Source organism: Salvelinus alpinus, chromosome 3 (assembly GCF_045679555.1).
Source record: "Salvelinus alpinus chromosome 3, SLU_Salpinus.1, whole genome shotgun sequence".
Taxonomy (NCBI): Eukaryota; Metazoa; Chordata; class Actinopteri; order Salmoniformes; family Salmonidae; genus Salvelinus; species Salvelinus alpinus.
Window position 1 is genome coordinate 6,938,249 of NC_092088.1, and position 24,811 is coordinate 6,963,059.

Consider the following 24,811-nt stretch of genomic DNA (forward strand, 5'->3'; position numbering starts at 1 on the left):
ATAACTACTATGGAGAGAACAGTCACTACCATAACTACTATGGAGAGAACCGTCACTACCATAACTACTATGGATAGAACAGTCACTACCATAACTACTATGGAGAGAACAGTCACTACCATAACTACTATGGAGAGAACAGTCACTACCATAACTACTATGGATAGAACAGTCACTACCATAACTACTATGGAGAGAACAGTCACTACTATAACTACTATGAATAGAACAGTCACTACCATAACTACTATGGATAGAACAGTCACTACCATAACTACTATGGAGAGAACAGTCACTACCATAACTACTATGGAGAGAACAGTCACTACCATAACTACTATGGATAGAACAGTCACTACCATAACTACTATGGATAGAACAGTCACTACCATAACTACTATGAATAGAACAGTCACTACTATAACTACTATGGATAGAACAGTCACTACCATAACTACTATGGAGAGAACAGTCACTACCATAACTACTATGGAGAGAACAGTCACTACCATAACTACTATGGAGAGAACAGTCACTACCATAACTACTATGGAGAGAACAGTCACTACCATAACTACTATGGAGAGAACAGTCACTACCATAACTACTATGGATAGAACAGTCACTACCATAACTACTATGGAGAGAACAGTCACTACCATAACTACTATGGATAGAACAGTCACTACCATAACTACTATGGATAGAACAGTCACTACTATAACTACTATGGAGAGAACAGTCACTACCATAACTACTATGGATAGAACAGTCACTACTATAACTACTATGGAGAGAACAGTCACTACCATAACTACTATGGAGAGAACAGTCACTACCATAACTACTATGGAGAGAACAGTCACTACCATAACTACTATGGATAGAACAGTCACTACCATAACTACTATGGAGAGAACAGTCACTACCATAACTACTATGGATAGAACAGTCACTACCATAACTACTATGGATAGAACAGTCACTACTATAACTACTATGGATAGAACAGTCACTACCATAACTACTATGGATAGAACAGTCACTACCATAACTACTATGGATAGAACAGTCACTACCATAACTACTATGGATAGAACAGTCACTACTATGGATAGAACAGTCACTACCATAACTACTATGGAGAGAACAGTCACTACCATAACTACTATGGAGAGAACAGTCACTACCATAACTACTATGGAGAGAACAGTCACTACCATAACTACTATGGATAGAACAGTCACTACCATAACTACTATGGAGAGAACAGTCACTACCATAACTACTATGGATAGAACAGTCACTACCATAACTACTATGGATAGAACAGTCACTACTATAACTACTATGGAGAGAACAGTCACTACCATAACTACTATGGAGAGAACAGTCACTACCATAACTACTATGGAGAGAACAGTCACTACCATAACTACTATGGAGAGAACAGTCACTACCATAACTACTATGGAGAGAACCGTCACTACCATAACTACTATGGATAGAACAGTCACTACCATAACTACTATGGAGAGAACAGTCACTACCATAACTACTATGGATAGAACAGTCACTACCATAACTACTATGGAGAGAACAGTCACTACTATAACTACTATGGATAGAACAGTCACTACCATAACTACTATGGATAAAACAGTCACTACCATAACTACTATGGAGAGAACAGTCACTACCATAACTACTATGGATAGAACAGTCACTACCATAACTACTATGGAGAGAACAGTCACTACCATAACTACTATGGATAGAACAGTCACTACCATAACTACTATGGATAGAACAGTCACTACCATAACTACTATGAATAGAACAGTCACTACTATAACTACTATGGATAGAACAGTCACTACCATAACTACTATGGAGAGAACAGTCACTACCATAACTACTATGGAGAGAACAGTCACTACCATAACTACTATGGAGAGAACAGTCACTACCATAACTACTATGGATAGAACAGTCACTACCATAACTACTATGGAGAGAACAGTCACTACCATAACTACTATGGATAGAACAGTCACTACCATAACTACTATGGATAGAACAGTCACTACTATAACTACTATGGAGAGAACAGTCACTACCATAACTACTATGGAGAGAACAGTCACTACCATAACTACTATGGAGAGAACAGTCACTACCATAACTACTATGGAGAGAACAGTCACTACCATAACTACTATGGAGAGAACAGTCACTACCATAACTACTATGGAGAGAACAGTCACTACCATAACTACTATGGATAGAACAGTCACTACCATAACTACTATGGAGAGAACAGTCACTACCATAACTACTATGGATAGAACAGTCACTACTATAACTACTATGGATAGAACAGTCACTACCATAACTACTATGGATAGAACAGTCACTACTATAACTACTATGGATAGAACAGTCACTACTATAACTACTATGGATAGAACAGTCACTACTATGGATAGAACACTCACTACTATAACTACTATGGCTAGAACAGTCACTACCATAACTACTATGGATAGAACAGTCACTACCATAACTACTATGGATAGAACAGTCACTACTATGGATAGAACAGTCACTACTATGGATAGAACAGTCACTACCATAACTACTATGGATAGAACAGTCACTACTATGGATAGAACAGTCACTACTATGGATAGAACAGTCACTACCATAACTACTATGGATAGAACAGTCACTACCATAACTACTATGGATAGAACAGTCACTACTATAACTACTATGAATAGAACAGTCACTACTATAACTACTATGGATAGAACAGTCACTACCATAACTACTATGGATAGAACAGTCACTACTATGGATAGAACAGTCACTACTATGGATAGAACAGTCACTACCATAACTACTATGGATAGAACAGTCACTACTATGGATAGAACAGTCACTACTATGGATAGAACAGTCACTACCATAACTACTATGGATAGAACAGTCACTACCATAACTACTATGGCTAGAACAGTCACTACCATAACTACTATGGCTAGAACAGTCACTACCATAACTACTATGGATAGAACAGTCACTACCATAACTACTATGGATAGAACAGTCACTACCATAACTACTATGGATAGAACAGTCACTACCATAACTACTATGGCTAGAACAGTCACTACCATAACTACTATGGCTAGAACAGTCACTACCATAACTACTATAAATGGAACAGTCACTACCATAACTACTATGAATAGAACAGTCACTACCATAACTACTATGGATAGAACAGTCACTACCATAACTACTATGGCTAGAACAGTCACTACCATAACTACTATGGATAGAACAGTCACTACCATAACTACTATGGATAGAACAGTCACTACTATAACTACTATGAATAGAACAGTCACTACCATAACTACTATGGCTAGAACAGTCACTACCATAACTACTATGGATAGAACAGTCACTACCATAACTACTATGGATAGAACAGTCACTACCATAACTACTATGGATAGAACAGTCACTACTATAACTACTATGGATAGAACAGTCACTACCATAACTACTATGGCTAGAACAGTCACTACCATAACTACTATGGCTAGAACAGTCACTACCATAACTACTATGGATAGAACAGTCACTACCATAACTACTATGGATAGAACAGTCACTACCATAACTACTATGGATAGAACAGTCACTACTATAACTACTATGGAGAGAACAGTCACTACCATAACTACTATGGATAGAACAGTCACTACCATAACTACTATGGATAGAACAGTCACTACCATAACTACTATGGAGAGAACAGTCACTACCATAACTACTATGGATAGAACAGTCATTACCATAACTACTATGGATAGAACAGTCACTACCATAACTACTATGGATAGAACAGTCACTACCATAACTACTATGGATAGAACAGTCACTACCATAACTACTATGGATAGAACAGTCACTACCATAACTACTATGGATAGAACAGTCACTACCATAACTACTATGGATAGAACAGTCACTACTATGAATAGAACAGTCACTACTATGGATAGAACAGTCACTACCATAACTACTATGGATAGAACAGTCACTACTATGAATAGAACAGTCACTACTATGGATAGAACAGTCACTACCATAACTACTATGAATAGAACAGTCACTACCATAACTACTATGGATAGAACAGTCACTACCATAACTACTATGGCTAGAACAGTCACTACCATAACTACTATGGATAGAACAGTCACTACCATAACTACTATGGCTAGAACAGTCACTACCATAACTACTATGGATAGAACAGTCACTACCATAACTACTATGAATAGAACAGTCACTACCATAACTACTATGGATAGAACAGTCACTACCATAACTACTATGGATAGAACAGTCACTACCATAACTACTATGAATAGAACAGTCACTACCATAACTACTATGAATAGAACAGTCACTACCATAACTACTATGGCTAGAACAGTCACTACCATAACTACTATGGATAGAACAGTCACTACCATAACGACTATGAATAGAACAGTCACTACCATAACTACTATGGATAGAACAGTCACTACCATAACTACTATGGATAGAACAGTCACTACCATAACTACCATGGATAGAACAGTCACTACCATAACTACTATGGATAGAACAGTCACTACCATAACTACTATGAATAGAACAGTCACTACCATAACTACTATGGATAGAACAGTCATAACTACTATGAATAGAACAGTCACTACTATAACTACTATGGATAGAACAGTCACTACCATAACTACTATGGAGAGAACAGTCACTACCATAACTACTATGGAGAGAACAGTCACTACCATAACTACTATGGAGAGAACAGTCACTACCATAACTACTATGGAGAGAACAGTCACTACCATAACTACTATGGAGAGAACAGTCACTACCATAACTACTATGGATAGAACAGTCACTACCATAACTACTATGGAGAGAACAGTCACTACCATAACTACTATGGATAGAACAGTCACTACCATAACTACTATGGATAGAACAGTCACTACTATAACTACTATGGAGAGAACAGTCACTACCATAACTACTATGGAGAGAACAGTCACTACCATAACTACTATGGAGAGAACAGTCACTACCATAACTACTATGGAGAGAACAGTCACTACCATAACTACTATGGATAGAACAGTCACTACCATAACTACTATGGAGAGAACAGTCACTACCATAACTACTATGGATAGAACAGTCACTACCATAACTACTATGGATAGAACAGTCACTACTATAACTACTATGGATAGAACAGTCACTACCATAACTACTATGGATAGAACAGTCACTACTATAACTACTATGGATAGAACAGTCACTACTATAACTACTATGGATAGAACAGTCACTACTATGGATAGAACAGTCACTACTATAACTACTATGGCTAGAACAGTCACTACCATAACTACTATGGATAGAACAGTCACTACCATAACTACTATGGATAGAACAGTCACTACTATGGATATAACAGTCACTACTATGGATAGAACAGTCACTACCATAACTACTATGGATAGAACAGTCACTACTATGGATAGAACAGTCACTACTATGGATAGAACAGTCACTACCATAACTACTATGGATAGAACAGTCACTACCATAACTACTATGGATAGAACAGTCACTACTATAACTACTATGAATAGAACAGTCACTACTATAACTACTATGGATAGAACAGTCACTACCATAACTACTATGGATAGAACAGTCACTACTATGGATAGAACAGTCACTACTATGGATAGAACAGTCACTACCATAACTACTATGGATAGAACAGTCACTACCATAACTACTATGGCTAGAACAGTCACTAACATAACTACTATGGCTAGAACAGTCACTACCATAACTACTATGGATAGAACAGTCACTACCATAACTACTATGGATAGAACAGTCACTACCATAACTACTATGGATAGAACAGTCACTACCATAACTACTATGGCTAGAACAGTCACTACCATAACTACTATGGCTAGAACAGTCACTACCATAACTACTATGAATAGAACAGTCACTACCATAACTACTATGGATAGAACAGTCACTACTATGAATAGAACAGTCACTACCATAACTACTATGAATAGAACAGTCACTACCATAACTACTATGGATAGAACAGTCACTACTATGGATAGAACAGTCACTACCATAACTACTATGGATTGAACAGTCACTACTATAACTACTATGGATAGAACAGTCACTACTATGAATAGAACAGTCACTACTATGAATAGAACAGTCACTACCATAACTACTATGAATAGAACAGTCACCTCCATAACTACTATGAATAGAACAGTCACTACCATAACTACTATAAATGGAACACTACCATAACTACTATGAACAGAACATAAGACATAGTAACTAATGTAGACAATGTTGCGGTCTTGGTGGTCACTATGGTTTTTATATTGTACACCGTGTCCTTCTGATTAAATGGTTGGAATGTAATATCACAGCCTGATTTTTTTTTTTTGTATTCACCTGTTCTCTTGTAGGATGACATCAGTGAAGATGACATCGAAGACTCTTTCAAATCCATGTTTGCTCAGCTGGCAGGAGAGGTGGTTATCCCTTATTGGTCTGTTAGCTGTTAGAAAAATTAGAGATGTCCATCGTAGGAATATCAGTTATATTATATCTAATTCAGATTACAAATATTCTTGAACTAATTTGTTCTAAGATTATTTAAAGGTTGGGACCTTCAAGATTTTTCTAAACCTATTGTCACACCCTGGCCTTAGTTATCTTTGTTTTCTTTATTATTTTAGTTAGGTCAGGGTGTGACATGGCGGATGTATGTGTTTTTTGTATTGTCTAGGGTTTTTTGTATGTTTATGGGGCAGAGTTCAGTCTAGGTGTTTGTATGTCTATGGTTGCCTAGATTGTTTTTTTTCTCAATTGCTCTTCTGTGTTTTAGGATATGGAGATTTCTGTCCGTGAGCTTAGGACCATCCTGAACAGAGTAGTGACTAGACGTGAGTACAGCTGTTTCCTTTGGTTTGAACCCCGCAATTTCCTGATAGTCCAAACCCCAACCTAGTCCACCGTTGGTGTAGGAGGACAGGAGGTAGCCTTGTGGGTTCTGCTGTGGAAAGACTCAGATCATCAGTTTAACTGTTTGTCGTTTGATTTCAGACGAAGACCTGAAGACAGACGGCTTCAGTATGGAGTCCTGTAGGACCATGGTCAACCTTATGGATGTATCCTTTTCACGTTGTTTTTCCCCACACCCGTACTCTGGACAGGACTCGCCCGACCCTTGCTCATTCTAAAGAGTTGTGATTGGCCAGTGGTCTCTCAAGACCCTATAGACTTGAGAACCCTTTTGATTTGACAGTCCTCCTGCGAATCAGCTCCCTTTATGCTGTCGGTATTGAACAGGGTCTCCACACTAGCAGGATGTCTCTGATTGGCTGACTGAAGAGTTTCCTTCTTTTTTTTTTTTTACATTCCTTGACTCAGCAAATCCCCCAGAAGGATGGCACTGCCCGTCTCGGCCTGGTAGAGTTCCAGATGCTCTGGAATAAGATCAGGAAGTGGCTGGTAAGGCCTGGCTTGAATCCTAAACGGCACCCTATTCCTAATATAATGCACTGCGGCCCAGAGATCTATCTGGGTTCGAGTTACCCTGGACAATTAGGCTTTGGGACATATACCTAGTTCTTCTATAACCATGTCCTGTTGTTGATGAGAACTAAGGGGACTGTAATTCCTTAGGGCCCAGTTTGTATCTGGCTTGAAGGTGCACAATACTGATTAATTTAATATGACTCTGCATTAATCTACAGCCTTTTGTACAACTGCAATAACAGGCATAACACAGCATATAGACTCAGTGGACAGTTTATTAGGTACACCACCCCGTTCACAAAAAATGGTTCGCTCCTACAGACAGTGAGTCACGTGGCCGTGGCTTGCTATATAAAACAGACAGAGGCATTCAGTTACTGTTTGATTGAACGTTAGAATGGGAAAAACAAGTGACCTAAGCGACTTTGAGGATGGTATGATCGTCGGAGCCAGGCGCGCCGGATCAAGAATCGTGCAAACTAACAGGCGGGCCACAAACAGTCAAATAACGGCGCAGTACGACAGAATGGCATCTTGGGACGCACAAGACGTCGATCCTCGTCATGGATGGGCCATTGCAGCTGACAACCACACAGGGTTCCTGTCAGATAAAAACAAGAAGAAGAAGCAGCTCCAGTGGGCACGCGATCAACAACACTGGAAAAGTGTGTGTGGAAAAACATCTCCTGGACCGACGAATCCCACTTCCTGTTGCGTCATGCTGATGGCAGAGTCAAGATTTGGCATCGGCAGCATGAGTCCATGGTCCCATCCTGCCTGGTGTCAACCGTACAGACTGGTGGTATAATGGAGTGTGGGGAATGTTTTCCTGGCACAAGTTAGGTCCCTTGATACCAATTGAACAACGTTTCCATGCCCCGAAGAATGCAGGCTGTTCTGGAGGCAAAAGGGGGGTTCTGACCTGGTACTAGATGGGTGTACCTAATAAACTGGCCACTGAGTATACACTTCCATATATTTGAACCTAATATACTGAATCATTCAAAGAAATGCATGTATTTCCTACCTTTTGAAATCTGTATGGCCATGATTCAATCAAAGGTGCGTTATAGCGCCAGGCACTATTGAATCTGACAATGCTTATTTTATAGGCATTTTCCATGACGTTCACAGAGATCGCATTTCATGGTTAAACGCTGGGCATGCGACATAACGCGACTGGAAATTGAATCGCGGGCCTATGTCTATAATATCTGTGTGTTTATCGGTAGGTCATCTATAGAGAATATGACATGGACAAGTCGGGATCCATGAGCTCCTATGAGATGCGACTTGCTGTGGAGTCGGCAGGTATAGTTACACACGCACACACACACACACACACACACACACACACACACACACACACACACACACACACACACACACACACACACACACACACACACACACACACACTACTGACTCTGTCGTCTCCCTCGTAGGTTTTAAACTGAACAACAGACTGAATCAGGTCCTAGTGGCTCGCTATGCTGAGAACGAGGCCATAGACTTTGACAACTTCATCTGCTGTCTGGTCAAACTGGAAGCCATGTTTAGTAAGTACTGTACTGTTAGTTAATCAAGATGGATGTACTGTGTGTAGACCTAATGTATGCTAAACCAGTTACCTGGGTAGTGTTCATTAGGGCATGCAACCGTTAATGCTTTAACTTTTTTCTTATTGCACAAGTCTAGGTAGTCCCGCCTTGTTTTCTTCCATTTGGTGCCTAATCGACATGACCCTGGTCATATCCTATCAAAGTTATCATTCATAAATGCACTTACTATTTTTACAGGATCTTTCCAGCAGCTAGACAAAGAGGGAGAAGGAGTGGCTGAGCTGAACATCACTGAGGTGAGTCCTGGATCTGAGGTGAATCTCTCTGAGGTGGGTCCTGGATCTGAGGTGGGTCCTGGATCTGAGGTGAATATCTCTGAGGTGGGTCCTGTATCTGAGGTGGGTCCTGGATCTGAGGTGAATATCTCTGAGGTGGGTCCTGGATCTGAGGTGAATATCTCTGAGGTGGGTCCTGTATCTGAGATGAATGGATCTGAGGTGGGTCCTGTATCTGAGATGAATATCTCTGAGGTGGGTCCTGGATCTGAGGTGAATATCTCTGAGGTGGGTCCTGTATCTGAGATGAATATCTCTGAGGTGGGTTCTGGATCTGAGGTGGGTTCTGGATCTGAGGTGGGTCCTTCTTCTGAGATGAATCTATGAGGTGGGTCCTGGATCTGAGGTGGGTCCTTCATCTGAGATGAATATCTCTGAGGTGGGTCCTGGATCTGAGATGAATATCTCTGAGGTGGGTCCTGTATCTGAGATGAATATCTCTGAGGTGGGTCCTGGATCTGAGATGAATATCACTGAGGTGGGTCCTGGATCTGAGATGAATATCTCTGAGGTGGGTCCTGTATCTGAGATGAATATCTCTGAGGTGGGTCCTGTATCTGAGATGAATGGATCTGAGGTGGGTCCTGTATCTGAGATGAATATCTCTGAGGTGGGTCCTGTATCTGAGATGAATATCTCTGAGGTGGGTCCTGTATCTGAGATGAATATCTCTGAGGTGGGTCCTGTATCTGATATGAATATCTCTGAGGTGGGTCCTGTATCTGAGATGAATATCTCTGAGGTGGGTCCTGGATCTGAGGTGGGTTCTGGATCTGAGGTGGGTCCTTCTTCTGAGATGAATCTATGAGGTGGGTCCTGTATCTGAGATGAATATCACTGAGGTGGGTCCTGGATCTGAGATGAATATCTCTGAGGTGGGTCCTGTATCTGAGATGAATATCTCTGAGGTGGGTCCTGGATCTGAGATGAATATCACTGAGGTGGGTCCTGGATCTGAGATGAATATCTCTGAGGTGGGTCCTGTATCTGAGATGAATATCTCTGAGGTGGGTCCTGTATCTGAGATGAATATCTCTGAGGTGGGTCCTGTATCTGAGATGAATATCTCTGAGGTGGGTCCTGGATCTGAGATGAATATCTCTGAGGTGGGTCCTGTATCTGAGGTGAATATCTCTGAGGTGGGTCCTGTATCTGAGGTGAATATCTCTGAGGTGGGTCCTGGATCTGAGGTGAATATCTCTGAGGTGGGTCCTGTATCTGAGATGAATGGATCTGAGGTGGGTCCTGTATCTGAGATGAATATCTCTGAGGTGGGTCCTGGATCTGAGATGAATATCTCTGAGGTGGGTCCTGTATCTGAGATTAATATCTCTGAGGTGGGTCCTGGATCTGAGATGAATATCTCTGAGGTGGGTCCTGGATCTGAGGTGGGTTCTGGATCTGAGGTGGGTCCTTCTTCTGAGATGAATCTATGAGGTGGGTCCTGGATCTGAGGTGGGTCCTTCATCTGAGATGAATATCTCTGAGGTGGGTCCTGGATCTGAGATGAATATCTCTGAGGTGGGTCCTGTATCTGAGATGAATATCTCTGAGGTGGGTCCTGTATCTGCGATGAATATCTCTGAGGTGTGTCCTGGATCTGAGATGAATATCACTGAGGTGGGTCCTGGATCTGAGATGAATATCTCTGAGGTGGGTCCTGTATCTGAGGTGAATATCTCTGAGGTGGGTCCTGTATCTGAGGTGAATATCTCTGAGGTGGGTCCTGGATCTGAGGTGAATATCTCTGAGGTGGGTCCTGGATCTGAGGTGAATATCTCTGAGGTGGGTCCTGGATCATTCTCTACAAACAGCCATGCATTTTAGCAGCCTGTGGTCTAGTGTCTAACTTCTCTCCTCTCTGTCCATCTATCTTCCTCTCTTCTCTGTCCATCTCTCTTTCTCTCCTCTCTGTCCATCTCTCCCTAAATCAAATCTCTGTCCATCTCTCATCTCTGTCTACCGGTCACTCTCTTTCTCTCCTCTGTCCACTGGTCTCTCTCTTTCTTTCCTCTCTGTCCACCGGTCTCTCTTTCTCTCCTCTGTCCGCCGGTCTCTCTCTTTCTTTCCTCTCTGTCCACCGGTCTCTCTTTCTCTCCTCTGTCCACCGGTCTCTCTTTCTCTCCTCTGTCCACCGGACTCTCTCTTTCTCTCCTCTCTGTCCACCGGTCTCTCTTTCTCTCCTCTCTGTCCGCCGGTCTCTCTCTTTCTTTCCTCTCTGTCCATCTGTCTCTCTTTCACGCCTCTCTGTCCATCTCTTTCTTTCCTCTCTGTCCATCTCTCTCTCCTCTCTGTCCATCTCTCCCTAAATCAAATCTCTGTCCATCTCTCTCTCCTCTCTGTCCATCGGCCTCTTTCTCTCTTCTCTGTCCATCGGCCTCTCTCTTTCTCTCTTCTTCCTGTACGTATTCAGTGGCTGTATATGACCATGTGTGGTTGAAGAGGACCAGTTTTCTCCCAGGAGAGGGACAGACCGAACAGCCAACGTGCCCCGGCAAAGTGCCTCTTCACTGGGCTCATATAGATCTACTGTAGCCCCTTCCCTGAAACCATGCGTACCTTCCTTGCCTTTATCTTCCTCTGCCTGATCTGAACTATAGGGCTGACCTGTACTGTACTGACTCAGATATTTTATTTCTCCATGGTCCTTTCCAGCATGGTTCCAGCTACTATGGTGAAAGAATAACCAGCCCTGTTCAGTTTGGCTCAGTTTGGCCCTATAGTGTGGATCAGTTACTCCTGCCATCTATACTACAGCAAACCCTGACCCACCCCCCCTCAGCCTGCCAACTACACTACAGCACACCCTGACCCACCCCCCCTCAGCCTGCCAACTACACTACAGCAAGCCCCCTCACCCACCCCTCAGCTACAGTACAGCACAGCCCCTCACCCCCCTCACCCCTCCAGCTACAGTACAGCATGGCCCCTCACCCCCCTAGCTACAGTACAGCATGGCCCCTCACCCCCCTAGCTACAGTACAGCATGGCCCCTCACCCCCCTAGCTACAGTACAGCACGGCCCCTCACCCCCCTCACCCCTCCAGCTACAGTACAGCATGGCCCCTCACCCCCCTAGCTACAGTACAGCATGGCCCCTCACCCCCCTAGCTACAGTACAGCACGGCCCCTCACCCCCCTCACCCCTCCAGCTACAGTACAGCATGGCCCCTCACCCCCCTCACCCCTCCAGCTACAGTACAGCACAGCCCCTCACCCCCCTCACCCCTCCAGCTACAGTACAGCATGGCCCCTCACCCCCCTAGCTACAGTACAGCATGGCCCCTCACCCCCCTAGCTACAGTACAGCATGGCCCCTCACCCCTCCAGCTACAGTACAGCATGGCCCCTCACCCCCCTCACCCCTCCAGCTACAGTACAGCATGGCCCCTCACCCCTCCAGCTACAGTACAGCACGGCCCCTCACCCCTCCAGCTACAGTACAGCATGGCCCCTCACCCCCCTCACCCCTCCAGCTACAGTACAGCACGGCCCCTCACCCCTCCAGCTACAGTACAGCATGGCCCCTCACCCCTCCAGCTACAGTACAGCACGGCCCCTCACCCCTCCAGCTACAGTACAGCATGGCCCCTCACCCCTCCAGCTACAGTACAGCACGGCCCCTCACCCCTCCAGCTACAGTACAGCACGGCCCCTCACCCCTCCAGCTACAGTACAGCATGGCCCCTCACCCCTCCAGCTACAGTACAGCACGGCCCCTCACCCCTCCAGCTACAGTACAGCACGGCCCCTCACCCCTCCAGCTACAGTACAGCATGGCCCCTCACCCCTCCAGCTACAGTACAGCACGGCCCCTCACCCCCCTCAGCTAACCCCATATAGCAGTGAGGGTTCTACTAGCCATGTAATGCAGGGCGAGACCCTCCGACCAAGCTAAAGACCACACATACCCCATGCTACGGGGTTACCTATGCAAAATGTTAGAATTGTTTTTGTTTTTTTAAAAACATTTTATTCACTGTGGAATTGTAGATCTGTCTGTAAACAAAGCGAGATGCACGATACTAATGAGCCATACTGGTATCGTCCCGGCCCTTCTAGAGCCGTCTGTAAACAGCATGGGTCAGAGCACGAAGCATCAGTGTGGCTGTAAGGAACCACGTTTTTTAAAATCACATTAGTTGAACTGAAGAGGATCAAGTCTGTTTGTCTTTTTGCTGTGTAGTGCACGTGAACTGTTTCATCACCTGGTTGACCCACCGTGGGGTGTTATGGGAATATTAACAGATAGTACATCTGGGAGACTCACTCACCGAGGTTCTGTCAACAACGTTGTCAAAGATACTTCTCGTTAGATGTTTAGGTTTATTATTTTGTGAGATATGAAGGATCTTCAATTATTGCAGTGTTCTGGGTAATATAATTTGTCTTATTCCCACAAACATTAGATTTATTTTTAACCACAGCTGATATTTGAGGACATTATTTGACTATGCCCACTAGGTGGAAGTATTGAAGAGTCTCAGTGTGGCGATCACGGTACTGCAGTTGTAGAAAGTTACTGTATATGAGGAAATACTGTATTTTAGTTATTAAACTGAAGAAAAGTATAACTGACAAATAACAAATCATCGTTTTTTGGGGGGTTTAAAACATCTCATATTGGATAATATTTTAGAGACTGGGACCACGTGGATTGGATTACAATGCAGATTAAAGGGATGGTTGATCTAATTTTCATTGGGTAAAATGTATTTGAGTGGACTTGATTAAAGGGATGGTTAATCTAATTTTCATTGGGTAAAATGTATTTGAGTGGATTGGATTAAAGGGATGGTTAATCTAATTTTCATTGGGTAAAATGTATTTGAGTGGATTGGATTAAAGGGATGGTTAATGTATTTGAGTGGATTGAATTAAAGGGATGGTTAATGTATTTGAGTTGTCTCTATGAATGATCAATAAGACCAAAGGAAGCAATGCGAGGAGTTCAACATAATTAAATCCATCAATATCTACTGTACTAACAAGATGCCTCTCCCTATTCTTTACATTTTAGAACTTATTTCAAATGAGTAAATAAGATCACTTGATGTTTTATCGCAATGTTTTTCTGATTGCATCTAATATCTACATGTTGCTGTTTGAAAAGTTCTGATTGTGTCAATCCTGTCTGCAAAAGCTAGGGATTGTGAATGTAGGGTGTGCCTTCAATAAATACACGTTAACTCCTGGGAGTGAACACTGTACTTTATGGTCTTTGAAACTCTTGACATTTACAATCATAAGAGGCATGGCTTTCATCAAGTTCACACACACAGTAGAAATGAACATATTTGACCTAGATATAAATGACCTAGATATAAAACTGGTCCTGAAGGTGAAACTAATCAGTCTTTTGATTCATTACATTTTATCTATTTCAGAGCTGATCCGATTGGTCAAAAGAACAATTAGTGAAGAGAAAAAAAAAGAACATCTGAATTGGGCTGCCACTAACCAAAATCTTGCAGGTGTTTACATGGTTGTGCGCCAGGTGATAGACATTAACTGCAGTACCGGCGCTCTAACAAAGTGGGGTAAACTAGACTTTATTTTGGAGACGTCTCAAAATTCAAGCAGCTGAAGGACCAACACCACAGACAAATTGGCAGAGTAAGTTCAAATATGATTTCCTTTAACATTCCGGCTTGTAAAGGACGCGAGAGGTCCATTTTCCAGAATCAAATTCACCGTCTGGTCCCCAAGCAAAGAGGTGCCGTGAATCTTTATTCTATATGTCAGAGCCTTGTTCGTTCTACACAACATATTTCTATCTGAATGTTCCATGTAAGTGCCTTGCTCGTTCTACACAACATATTTCTATCTGAATGTTCCCATGTAGTGCCTTGCTCGTTCTACACAACATATTTCTATCTGAATGTTCCATGTAGTGCCTTGCTCATTCTACACAACCTATTTCTATCTGAATGTTCCCATGTAGTGCCTTGCTCGTTCTACACAACATATTTCTATCGGAATGTTCCATGTAGAGCCTTGCTCGTTCTACACAACATATTTCTAACTGAATGTTCCATGTAGTGCCTTGCTCGTTCTACACAACATATTTCTATCTGAATGTTCCATGTAAGTGCCTTGCTCGTTCTACACAACATATTTCTATCTGAATGTTCCATGTAAGTGCCTTGCTCGTTCTACACAACATATTTCTATCGGAATGTTCCATGTAGTGGAAATGTTCTCAAGAAAGGATACAAAGAGGAATTAAATTAACCGGCATTCATTTGGGAACAGTATGTTAACTACTGTAATTACATAACATGCAGAGGGCAAAAGGGTAGTTGAGGCATAATTATTAGTCCCACCTGTTAGAATGTGCAGTAGTTTGAACAGTAGGCTGTGATGAACATATTTCACCTAGATCTTCCTCGAGGTGGACATTTTCCTGGACACCAAAAAAAAAAGATTTAAAAAAAAAGGCATAGTCTTGGACTACATACTGTGGAAGATTAAATTCAGATTCTCTATTGAACTTTATTGTCCAGGACAACGCTCACCTGTGTCCGGGAAACCGGCCCTAGAATTACAGCGAGGAATAACAAAGATGTTCATTTGAATGATGTACATTTTATTTATCAAAACAAACATAAATGACATGAGACTTTGTGGAGAAAAAAGGTCTGATACATTGACAACAGGCCATAACATGGTTTCATTACCAATAACATGTGTGGAGATATTTCCATTGACTAACATAGGGGCACACAGCCCACTTAAAGTCAATTTTTCACTTAGTCATACGTTGATTTCAATGGGAGAAAATGTGTTAGGAATCACCCCCATAGGACTTGATCCTGTACGAGGACACGACGGCTGTCATCACAACTATTAACGAAGGACCTGCTGTTACAGTACTACACAAACCTGCTAGCTATTAACGAAGGACCTGCTGTTACAGTACTACACAAACCTGCTAGCTATTAACGAAGGACCTGCTGTTACAGTACTACACAAACCTGCTAGCTATTAACGAAGGACCTGCTGTTACAGTACTACACAAACCTGCTAGCTATGGCCAACAGTTTGGAATAATCTCCTTCCATTTTGCGCAAGTGTGTCGGTAGTGGAACTTTAATTCTAGTTCCCGTAGGGTTACCGTTGTCTTCAATCAGGACAACGTTGTTGGAGTCAAAACGCGGGTTCATCCGCTCTCCGGGCATCTTGTGTCCAACGATAAGAGCTTTTTTCTTCCCTCCCTTGATGGCCAGTAGAACGCGGTCGCCCACCTTTCCCACTCCATTCTTGGTGTACACGTGGATGACTCTAGGCGAGCGGTGCCACGGGGTATTACCCAGTGGACTGTTGTCAACAACACGTACCCTGGTCATCTTCTGGATGGCTGTGGCGGCTGCTGACACACTACGAGAGAGAGAGAGAGAGAGAGAGATGATATCAGAAGAATATACTCACTATGGCCAAGACTACAAGTCATTCAAATCACATACACATGTTTAGCAGATGTTAATGCGGGCGAAGCAAAATGCTTGGTTCCTAGCTCCAACAGTGGCAACTAACAAGTTAAATAACGAAATTAAGAAATATTAGGACTAGCAACGTCAGTCCAGAGTCTAAATATATGTGTATGTATAGACTATAAATGGACAGTACATGGTAGAATATGTATGTAGCACTGTATATCTGAAGAATAGTATATGTAGAGAAATAGCTGAATAGGATGAGCCTTGACTAGAATACAGTATATACATATGAAGTGGGCAAAACAGTATGTAAACATTATTAAAAGGGACCAGCGTTCCGTTATTCAAAGGGACCAGCGTTCCGTTATTCAAAGGGACCAGCGTTCCGTTATTCAAAGGGACCAGCGTTCCGTTATTCAAAGGGACCAGCGTTCCGTTATTCAAAGGGACCAGCGTTCCGTTATTAAAAAGGGACCAGCGTTCCGTTATTAAAAAGGGACCAGCGTTCCGTTATTAAAAAGGGACCAGCGTTCCGTTATTCAAAGGGACCAGCGTTCCGTTATTCAAAGGGACCAGCGTTCCGTTATTCAAAGGGACCAGCGTTCCGTGATTCAAAGGGACCAGCTTTCCGTTATTCAAAGGGACCAGCGTTCCGTTATTCAAAGGGACCAGCGTTCCGTTATTCAAAGGGACCAGCGTTCCGTTATTAAAAAGGGACCAGCGTTCCGTTATTAAAAAGGGACCAGCGTTCCGTTATTAAAAAGGGACCAGCGTTCCGTTATTAAAAAGGGACCAGCGTTCCGTTATTAAAAAGGGACCAGCGTTCCGTTATTAAAAAGGGACCAGCGTTCCGTTATTAAAAAGGGACCAGCGTTCCGTTATTAAAAAGGGACCAGCGTTCCGTTATTAAAAAGGGACCAGCGTTCCGTTATTAAAAAGGGACCAGCGTTCCGTTATTAAAAAGGGACCAGCGTTCCGTTATTAAAAAGGGACCAGCGTTCCGTTATTAAAAAGGGACCAGCGTTCCGTTATTAAAAAGGGACCAGCGTTCCGTTATTAAAAAGGGACCAGCGTTCCGTTATTAAAAAGGGACCAGCGTTCCGTTATTAAAAAGGGACCAGCGTTCCGTTATTAAAAAGGGACCAGCGTTCCGTTATTAAAAAGGGACCAGCGTTCCGTTCTTAAAAAGGGACCAGCGTTCCGTTCTTAAAAGGGACCAGCGTTCCGTTATTAAAAAGGGACCAGCGTTCCGTTATTCAAAGGGACCAGCGTTCCGTTATTCAAAGGGACCAGCGTTCCGTTATTAAAAGGGACCAGCGTTCCGTTATTAAAAAGGGACCAGCGTTCCGTTATTAAAAAGGGACCAGCGTTCCGTTATTAAAAGGGACCAGCGTTCCGTTATTAAAAGGGACCAGCGTTCCGTTATTAAAAGACCAATCACGGAGCTTCTAAAATGGCCATGTCTAGTAGCAGGTGGTTTGTTTGAATTTAGAAAAAACGTTCATTATTAAAATCAATAGATTTTTGCTCCATGAAGTAATGCAACAATGTGTACGCCGACATCGTGTCTATTTCAAATCTTCTCTCATTGATTGAGACAGTAAGTGATTTCTGACTATATAAATATTGAAATATAGGCCTAAGGAAGTTACGGTATCAAGACTAAACAGGATGTGCTCTTAGCCCAACAGCTCCATGATGGTTATACAAGGCTGCTATACTAAGTCTACTAATGATAATGACATGATGGTTATACCAGGCTGCTATACTAAGTCTACTAATGATAATGACATGCATGCTGGTTATACAAGGCTGCTATACTAAGTCTACTAATGATAATGACATGCATGCTGGTTATACAAGGCTGCTATACTAAGTCTACTAATGATAATGACATGCATGATGGTTATACAAGGCTGCTATACTAAGTCTACTAATGATAATGACATGCATGATGGTTATACCAGGCTGCCATACTAAGTCTACTAATGATATAAGTAATGTCATTATCATATGGATAATAATAATAATAATAATAATAAGGAGATCAAGACAAAGGAGCGTTGTTATTTTTGGACAATTTGAACATTAAATAAATATAAATAAATACCAGAGAGGCTGTTCTAACAACAAGTGTAAAGCTGTTTATTACAGCAGAGCAAAGATGAAAACAGAATTTGTGAAATTGTTTACTTGACATGTGGTTGCGTGAGGCTTGGTGCTCACGGAATCAGTAGGCTATTAAACACTCAAACAGGATCTGTCTTATTCCTGTAGATAACAGTACCAGTCAAAAGTTTGGACACCTTCTCATTCCAGGGTTTTTCTTTCTTTCTTTTTCTACATTGTAGAATAATAGTGAAGACAAACTATGAAATAACACATACGGAATCATGTAGTAACTAAAAAGTGTTAAACAAATCAAAATATATTTTATATTCTTCAAAGTAGCCACCCTTTGATGACAGCTTTGCACACTCTTGGCATTCTCTCAACCAGAGAAATTAGGTAGTCACCTGGAATGCTTTTCCAAAAGTCTTGAAGGAGTTCCCACATATGCTGAGCCCTTGTTGGATGCTTTTCTTTCCCTCTGTGGTCCAACTCATCTCAATTTGGTTGAGGGATTTGGAGGCCAGGTCAACTGATGCCGCACTCCATCACTCTCCATCTTGATCAAATAACACTTACACTGCCTGGAGGTATGTTGCATCATTGTCTTGTTGAAAAACAAATGATAGTCCCACTAAGACCAAATCAGATGGGATGGCGTATAGCTGCAGAATGCTATGGTAGCCATGCTGGTTAAGTGCGTCTTGAATTCTAAATAAATCACAGACAGTGTCACCAGCAAAGCACCCCCCCACCATCACACCTCCTCCTCCATGCTTCACGGTGGGAACCACAAATGCGGATATCATCCGTTCACCTACTCTGTGTCTCACAAAGACACAGCGGTTGGAACCAAAAATCTCACATTTGGACTCATCAGACCAAAGGACAGATTTCCACCGGTCTAATGTCCATTGCTCGAGCTTCTTGGCCCAAGCAATTCTCTTCTTCTTATTGGTGTCCTTTAGTAGTGGTTTCTTTCCAGCAATTTAACCATGAAGGCCTGATTCACACAGTCTCCTCTGAACAGTTGATGTTGAGATGTGTCTGTTACTTGAACTCCGAAGCATTTATTTGGGCTGCAATTTCTGAGGCTGGTAACTAATTAACTTATCCTCTGCAGCAGAGGTAACTCTGGGTCTTCCTTTTATGTGGCGGTCCTCATGCGGAAGGTGGCCTGGCAGGTAGGAGTATTGGGCCAGTAACCGAAAGGTTGCTGGATCGAAGCCCCGAGCTGACAAGGTAAAAATCTGTCGTTCTGCCCCTGAACAAGGCAGTTAACTGTTCCCCGGGCGCCGATGATATGGATGTAGATTAAGGCAGCCCCCCGCACCTCTCTGATTCAGAGGGGTTGGGTTAAATGCAGAAGACATTTCAGTTGAATGCATTCAGTTGTAAAAGTGACTAGGTATCCCCCTTTCCCCCATGAGAGCCAGTTTCATCATAGCGCTTGATGGTTTTTGCAGTTGAAGAAACTTTCAAAGTTCTTTGACTGACATGTCTTAAAATAATTATGGACTTTCGCTTATTTGAGCTGTCCTTGCCATAATATGGACTTGGTCTTTTACCAAATACGGCTATCTTCTGTATACCACACCTACCTTGTCACAACACAACTGATTGGCTCAAACGCATTAAGAAGGAAATAAATTCAACATTAACATTTAATTAGGCACACCTGTTAACTGAAATGCATTCCAGGTGACTAACTCATGAAGCTGGTTGAGGGAATGCCAAGAGTGTGCAAAGCTGTTAAGGTAAAGGGTGGCTACTTTGAAGAATCTCAAATATATTTTTGTGTAACACTTACTACAGGATTCCATATGTGTTTTGATGTCTTCACTATTATTATACAACGTAGAAAATAGTAAAAATAAAGAAAAAAACTGGAATGAGTAGGTGTGCCAAACTTTTGACTGGTACTGTATATTTTCGCCCATATCAGTTATCTAATCCATTGCAGAGGCCTAGACTAAAAGCCAATTTATGATTTATTCAAAAATGTGTTTGGAGGCTCAATATTGAGGGTGTGACTCAATTGAGGAAACTCCAGAGGCCAAATCCAGCTCTGTACCACATCGCCATGAGCCTCCCAAATGTAACAATGCGGGCGGGGGGGGGGGGGGGGGGGCTCTGTATAGCTCCGCATTGACATGATTGGTTGACAGTATGTGGGGGCGGTACATCCTGTATAAACACAAACTCACTTCCTTGACAACAGTTCTGCACTGCTCTGTGAAGTGCAAGAAGTATGAATGCCCTGACTTCTGCTGAGGCCGTATCACCGTAAATACTGCACGTCCAATGCTGCCGTCGGATTGACCATGCGCCCAGATGCACAATGCACTTCTCTCTACAGAATGCACTTCTCTCCCGACAATTTGTGCACATTCATTGTTTCGTAACTTCATTGTGTGAATTGTTTGCGTATATCAATTCCCCATGACATATTTCACCAGTAGAACATGTACCATTCATTCCTAATATACAATGCGGTCATTTATTTTAATGCATTCAATATTATTCCAGTCTTCCTGTTCTTATTGTGGGAGTGAAACACAATTGTTTGCAGAGTGCACAACCTATGCTACACCAGTGAGAAACAAGTTTTGGTTAATTTAATTCCATTTACGAGTTCTGTCAATTTAGTCATTGTCTTTTGTTCGGCGCGCTCCTGTCAATGTTGTGTAAGGACGCACACGCACAGAAGTAGTCCTATAGACTCCCTGGCCAGCGGGGCAAATGTAGGCGTATAAATGTGCCCATTTGGGGATCTGATCGTATTTCTGATTGGCTTAACGCACCACCACTGAGTTGTGGAGCTTCTCAAAGTAATGTGTTCTTCACCTCAAGTAAACAAAGTCTGTTTTTACGTCGATTTAGAACTACAGTAATTCCTCAATGTATTTGAAAGATCTTTCCAGCTTTCTCCCTTTCAATAACTACTCAGCGTGAAAAGGGAACAATGTCAAGCTCTGATCCAGTGGAAACGTCATAAAATAGGCTTCTTATCAGTGCTTTACTTGGACTGAAATAGGTTCCGGTACTCATTTTGGGTGCTGGTACTGTTTATATTTAGGTGCAGTAGCTCCACAATACTTTTGAGCTAACATTTTATAAGAGGAACAGGAGCTCAGGCAGTAGAATGTGAGGTGCCAGTACTCAGCTCCGATGAGCTCCTGCCCAAGTCAAGCACTGCTTCTTATCCCTTACGCAAGTTCTCTAGTGCAAGCTTTGGGCCAGACCCAAGTTAATACAATGTTTCAAGTTCATTGCAGACAGGCCATGTGTAGCCAATGTGATTTATATATTTTTTAAATCAGGATATTTTCTACCTGCAGGCTGCAATGTTTTTATTTGTTGGCTTTAGGTAGACTGTTTACAATAGAAGTTACTTGTTAGGTTTGTATCATTTTCATAGAATTTTGATTAACCACATGACAATGATTTTGACACGTGAAGACATCATTATAAAGTAAATGAAACGGTTTCATAACAGGCACGCAGATCGGTAGGACGCGTAAGATAAATTGGCATTCCACATGAGGAAGATTACCGACTCCTCGTGTAGCCTATTACCAGCAAATTTAGGAGAGTAATGGCAGAATCTGCAAAAAGCCAGCAGGAGTGGGAGGAGAATAGCTGGGTCTGGATCTCTGGCTCCCTCTTGAGGCATAAAACCGTAAGCTTAAAGCATCAGACACGCTCAGTGCATATAGTTGATTTTATTTAAGCACATAGGGTATTTCTATATATGTAAAAATACGTGTTTTTTTTTGTTGAGCAATCGATTGGTTGAAAGAACAGACAATTGTCAGTCTACCAAGATTTTTTTTTTGTAGGGGACAGCCCTAAATGTAATGGAACTGGGTCACGATCAAGAGCTACGCCAAACAGAATCTGGCCTTGCAGGAGGTAGGTGGGGCAAATCTCCTTTAAACCCAGGAAGCAGCCATTTTTATTTAACCAGGTAGGCAAGTTGAGAACAAGTTCTCATTTACAATTGGGACCTGGCCAAGATAAAGCAAAGCAGTTCGACACATACAACAACACAGAGTTACACATGGAGTAAAACAAACATACAGTCAATAATACAGTAGAAAAAATAAGTATATACAATGTGAGAAAATGAGGTGAGAAGGGAGGTAAAGGCAAAAAAAAGGCCATGGTGGCGAAGTAAATACAATATAGCAAGTAAAACACTGGAATGGTAGATTTGCAGTGGGAGAATGTGCAAAGTAAAGATAGAAATATTGGAGTGCAAAGGAGCAAAATAAATAAATAAATACAGTAGGGGGAGAGGTCGTTGTTTGGGCTATGTACAGGTGCAGTAATATGTGAGCTGCTCTGACAGCTGGTGCTTAAAGCTAGTGAGGGAGGTAAGTGTTTCCAGTTTCAGAGATTTTTGTAGTTCATACCAGTCATTGGCAGCAGAGAACTGGAAGGAGAGGCGGCCAAAGGAAGAATTGGTTTTGGGGGTGACCAGAGAGATATACTTGCTGGAGCGCGTGCTGCTATGGTGACCAGCGAGCTGAGATAAGGGGGGACTTTACCTAGCAGGGTCTTGTAGATGACCTGGAGCCAGTGGGTTTGGCGACGAGTATGAAGCGAGGGCCAGCCAACGAGAGCGTACAGGTTGCAGTGGTGGATAGTATATGGGGCTTTGGTGACAGTTGCTTGTACATTTTTATTTAGACCTTTTTTAGGAGTAATGAACGTATTTTTAATATTAAAGCTGCAATATGTAACTTTTTTGGTGACCCAACAAACACACACAGAAATTTGAGTTATAGATCGGTCATTAGCATTGAAAGCAAGTCTAGGAAGCGGTAAATCTGTTCTGTGTACTATGTGTGCTTTTAGGCCGTCATTGTAAATAAGAATTTTCATAATTGACTTGCCTAGTTAAATAAAAGTTCCCGTTCATAAGTTTTGTTTTTGTAACTTTTACTATTTGGTGTACAATCTGTGTAGGTAGCAAACACAGTACAGTGTGTGACAGGGGCTAACAGATATACACACTGTAGGCAGGTAACTTATATATCAAAAACAAATTGTCACCTGAAAGCCTTGTGATGCGTCAGTGATGACAGTTGGGCAAGGAACCCACTGCATGATCTTGAAATAAGAGCCATGGATGGACCCTTCTTGTTATACCTCAGAGGTTGGACCTTGTGAGAAGAGAAGAGGTTAGCTAACTATGCATGCATCGTTTTGCAAATGGTCAGCTAGTTAACATTGCTAGCTAGCTATCTAGTAATTGAACCGACAAGCATGGGTTATTAAAGCAAGTTTCAAATGAAAGCTACTAATTTCGCTATATCTAAGCTTTACCACATCGTATGTTTATGTATGTAGCTACGTGTTTCTGATTTTTGCTAGATAAAATAGAATAATTGCAGCTACCTTACAAGCTAGCTAGTTAGCAACTTTTCAAGAGCGCTCCATACCAATGTCAAATACGTCATCAAACAGCGACCCAACTGATTACCAAACGCTTAGGACCAAATGCGCACCAAATTTATTTTGTATTTTGTATCTTCTGATAAGAGCTTTTTGTTAGTTCATAGTCGATACTTTATAGATGATAGTCCCATTTTAGTTGATTATTCAATTAAAAAAGGGCCATGAGGAAATGTATTGTAATGTGTCATAAAAACGCACTGGG

General features: G+C 42.0%; 2 protein-coding genes across 4 annotated transcripts in view; one reads left to right on the forward strand and one right to left on the reverse strand.

Moving 5' to 3' along the window:
• LOC139569677 (calpain-1 catalytic subunit-like) overlaps positions 1 to 14,805 on the forward strand; it is a 100,144-nt gene extending 85,339 nt beyond the window's left edge. Inside the window, exons 16-23 of the mRNA XM_071391085.1 lie at positions 6,624 to 6,689; positions 7,046 to 7,103; positions 7,264 to 7,328; positions 7,603 to 7,671; positions 8,931 to 9,009; positions 9,144 to 9,257; positions 9,498 to 9,556; positions 12,009 to 14,805. Coding sequence (XP_071247186.1) covers positions 6,624 to 6,689; positions 7,046 to 7,103; positions 7,264 to 7,328; positions 7,603 to 7,671; positions 8,931 to 9,009; positions 9,144 to 9,257; positions 9,498 to 9,556; positions 12,009 to 12,035 — 537 coding nt within the window. The 3' untranslated portion in view covers positions 12,036 to 14,805. The remainder of the gene's footprint in view (positions 1 to 6,623; positions 6,690 to 7,045; positions 7,104 to 7,263; positions 7,329 to 7,602; positions 7,672 to 8,930; positions 9,010 to 9,143; positions 9,258 to 9,497; positions 9,557 to 12,008) is intronic.
• A 1,358-nt stretch (positions 14,806 to 16,163) lies between these two features.
• Positions 16,164 to 24,670, reverse strand: mrpl14 (mitochondrial ribosomal protein L14). 3 transcript variants are annotated; one of them, XM_071391342.1, is made up of 3 exons: positions 24,550 to 24,670; positions 24,205 to 24,314; positions 16,164 to 16,975 (listed from the first exon to the last, which is right to left on the reverse strand). In XM_071391342.1, the coding sequence occupies exons 2-3, from the start codon at positions 24,276 to 24,278 to the stop codon at positions 16,609 to 16,611; spliced, it is 441 nt and encodes a 146-aa protein (XP_071247443.1). In that variant the 5' UTR covers positions 24,279 to 24,314; positions 24,550 to 24,670; the 3' UTR covers positions 16,164 to 16,608. The 3 variants fall into 3 exon arrangements, with proteins under 3 accessions (XP_071247443.1, XP_071247442.1, XP_071247444.1); XM_071391341.1 differs by having other exon boundaries at positions 24,594 to 24,651; XM_071391343.1 differs by having other exon boundaries at positions 24,555 to 24,593.
• Positions 24,671 to 24,811: the final 141 nt, after the last annotated feature.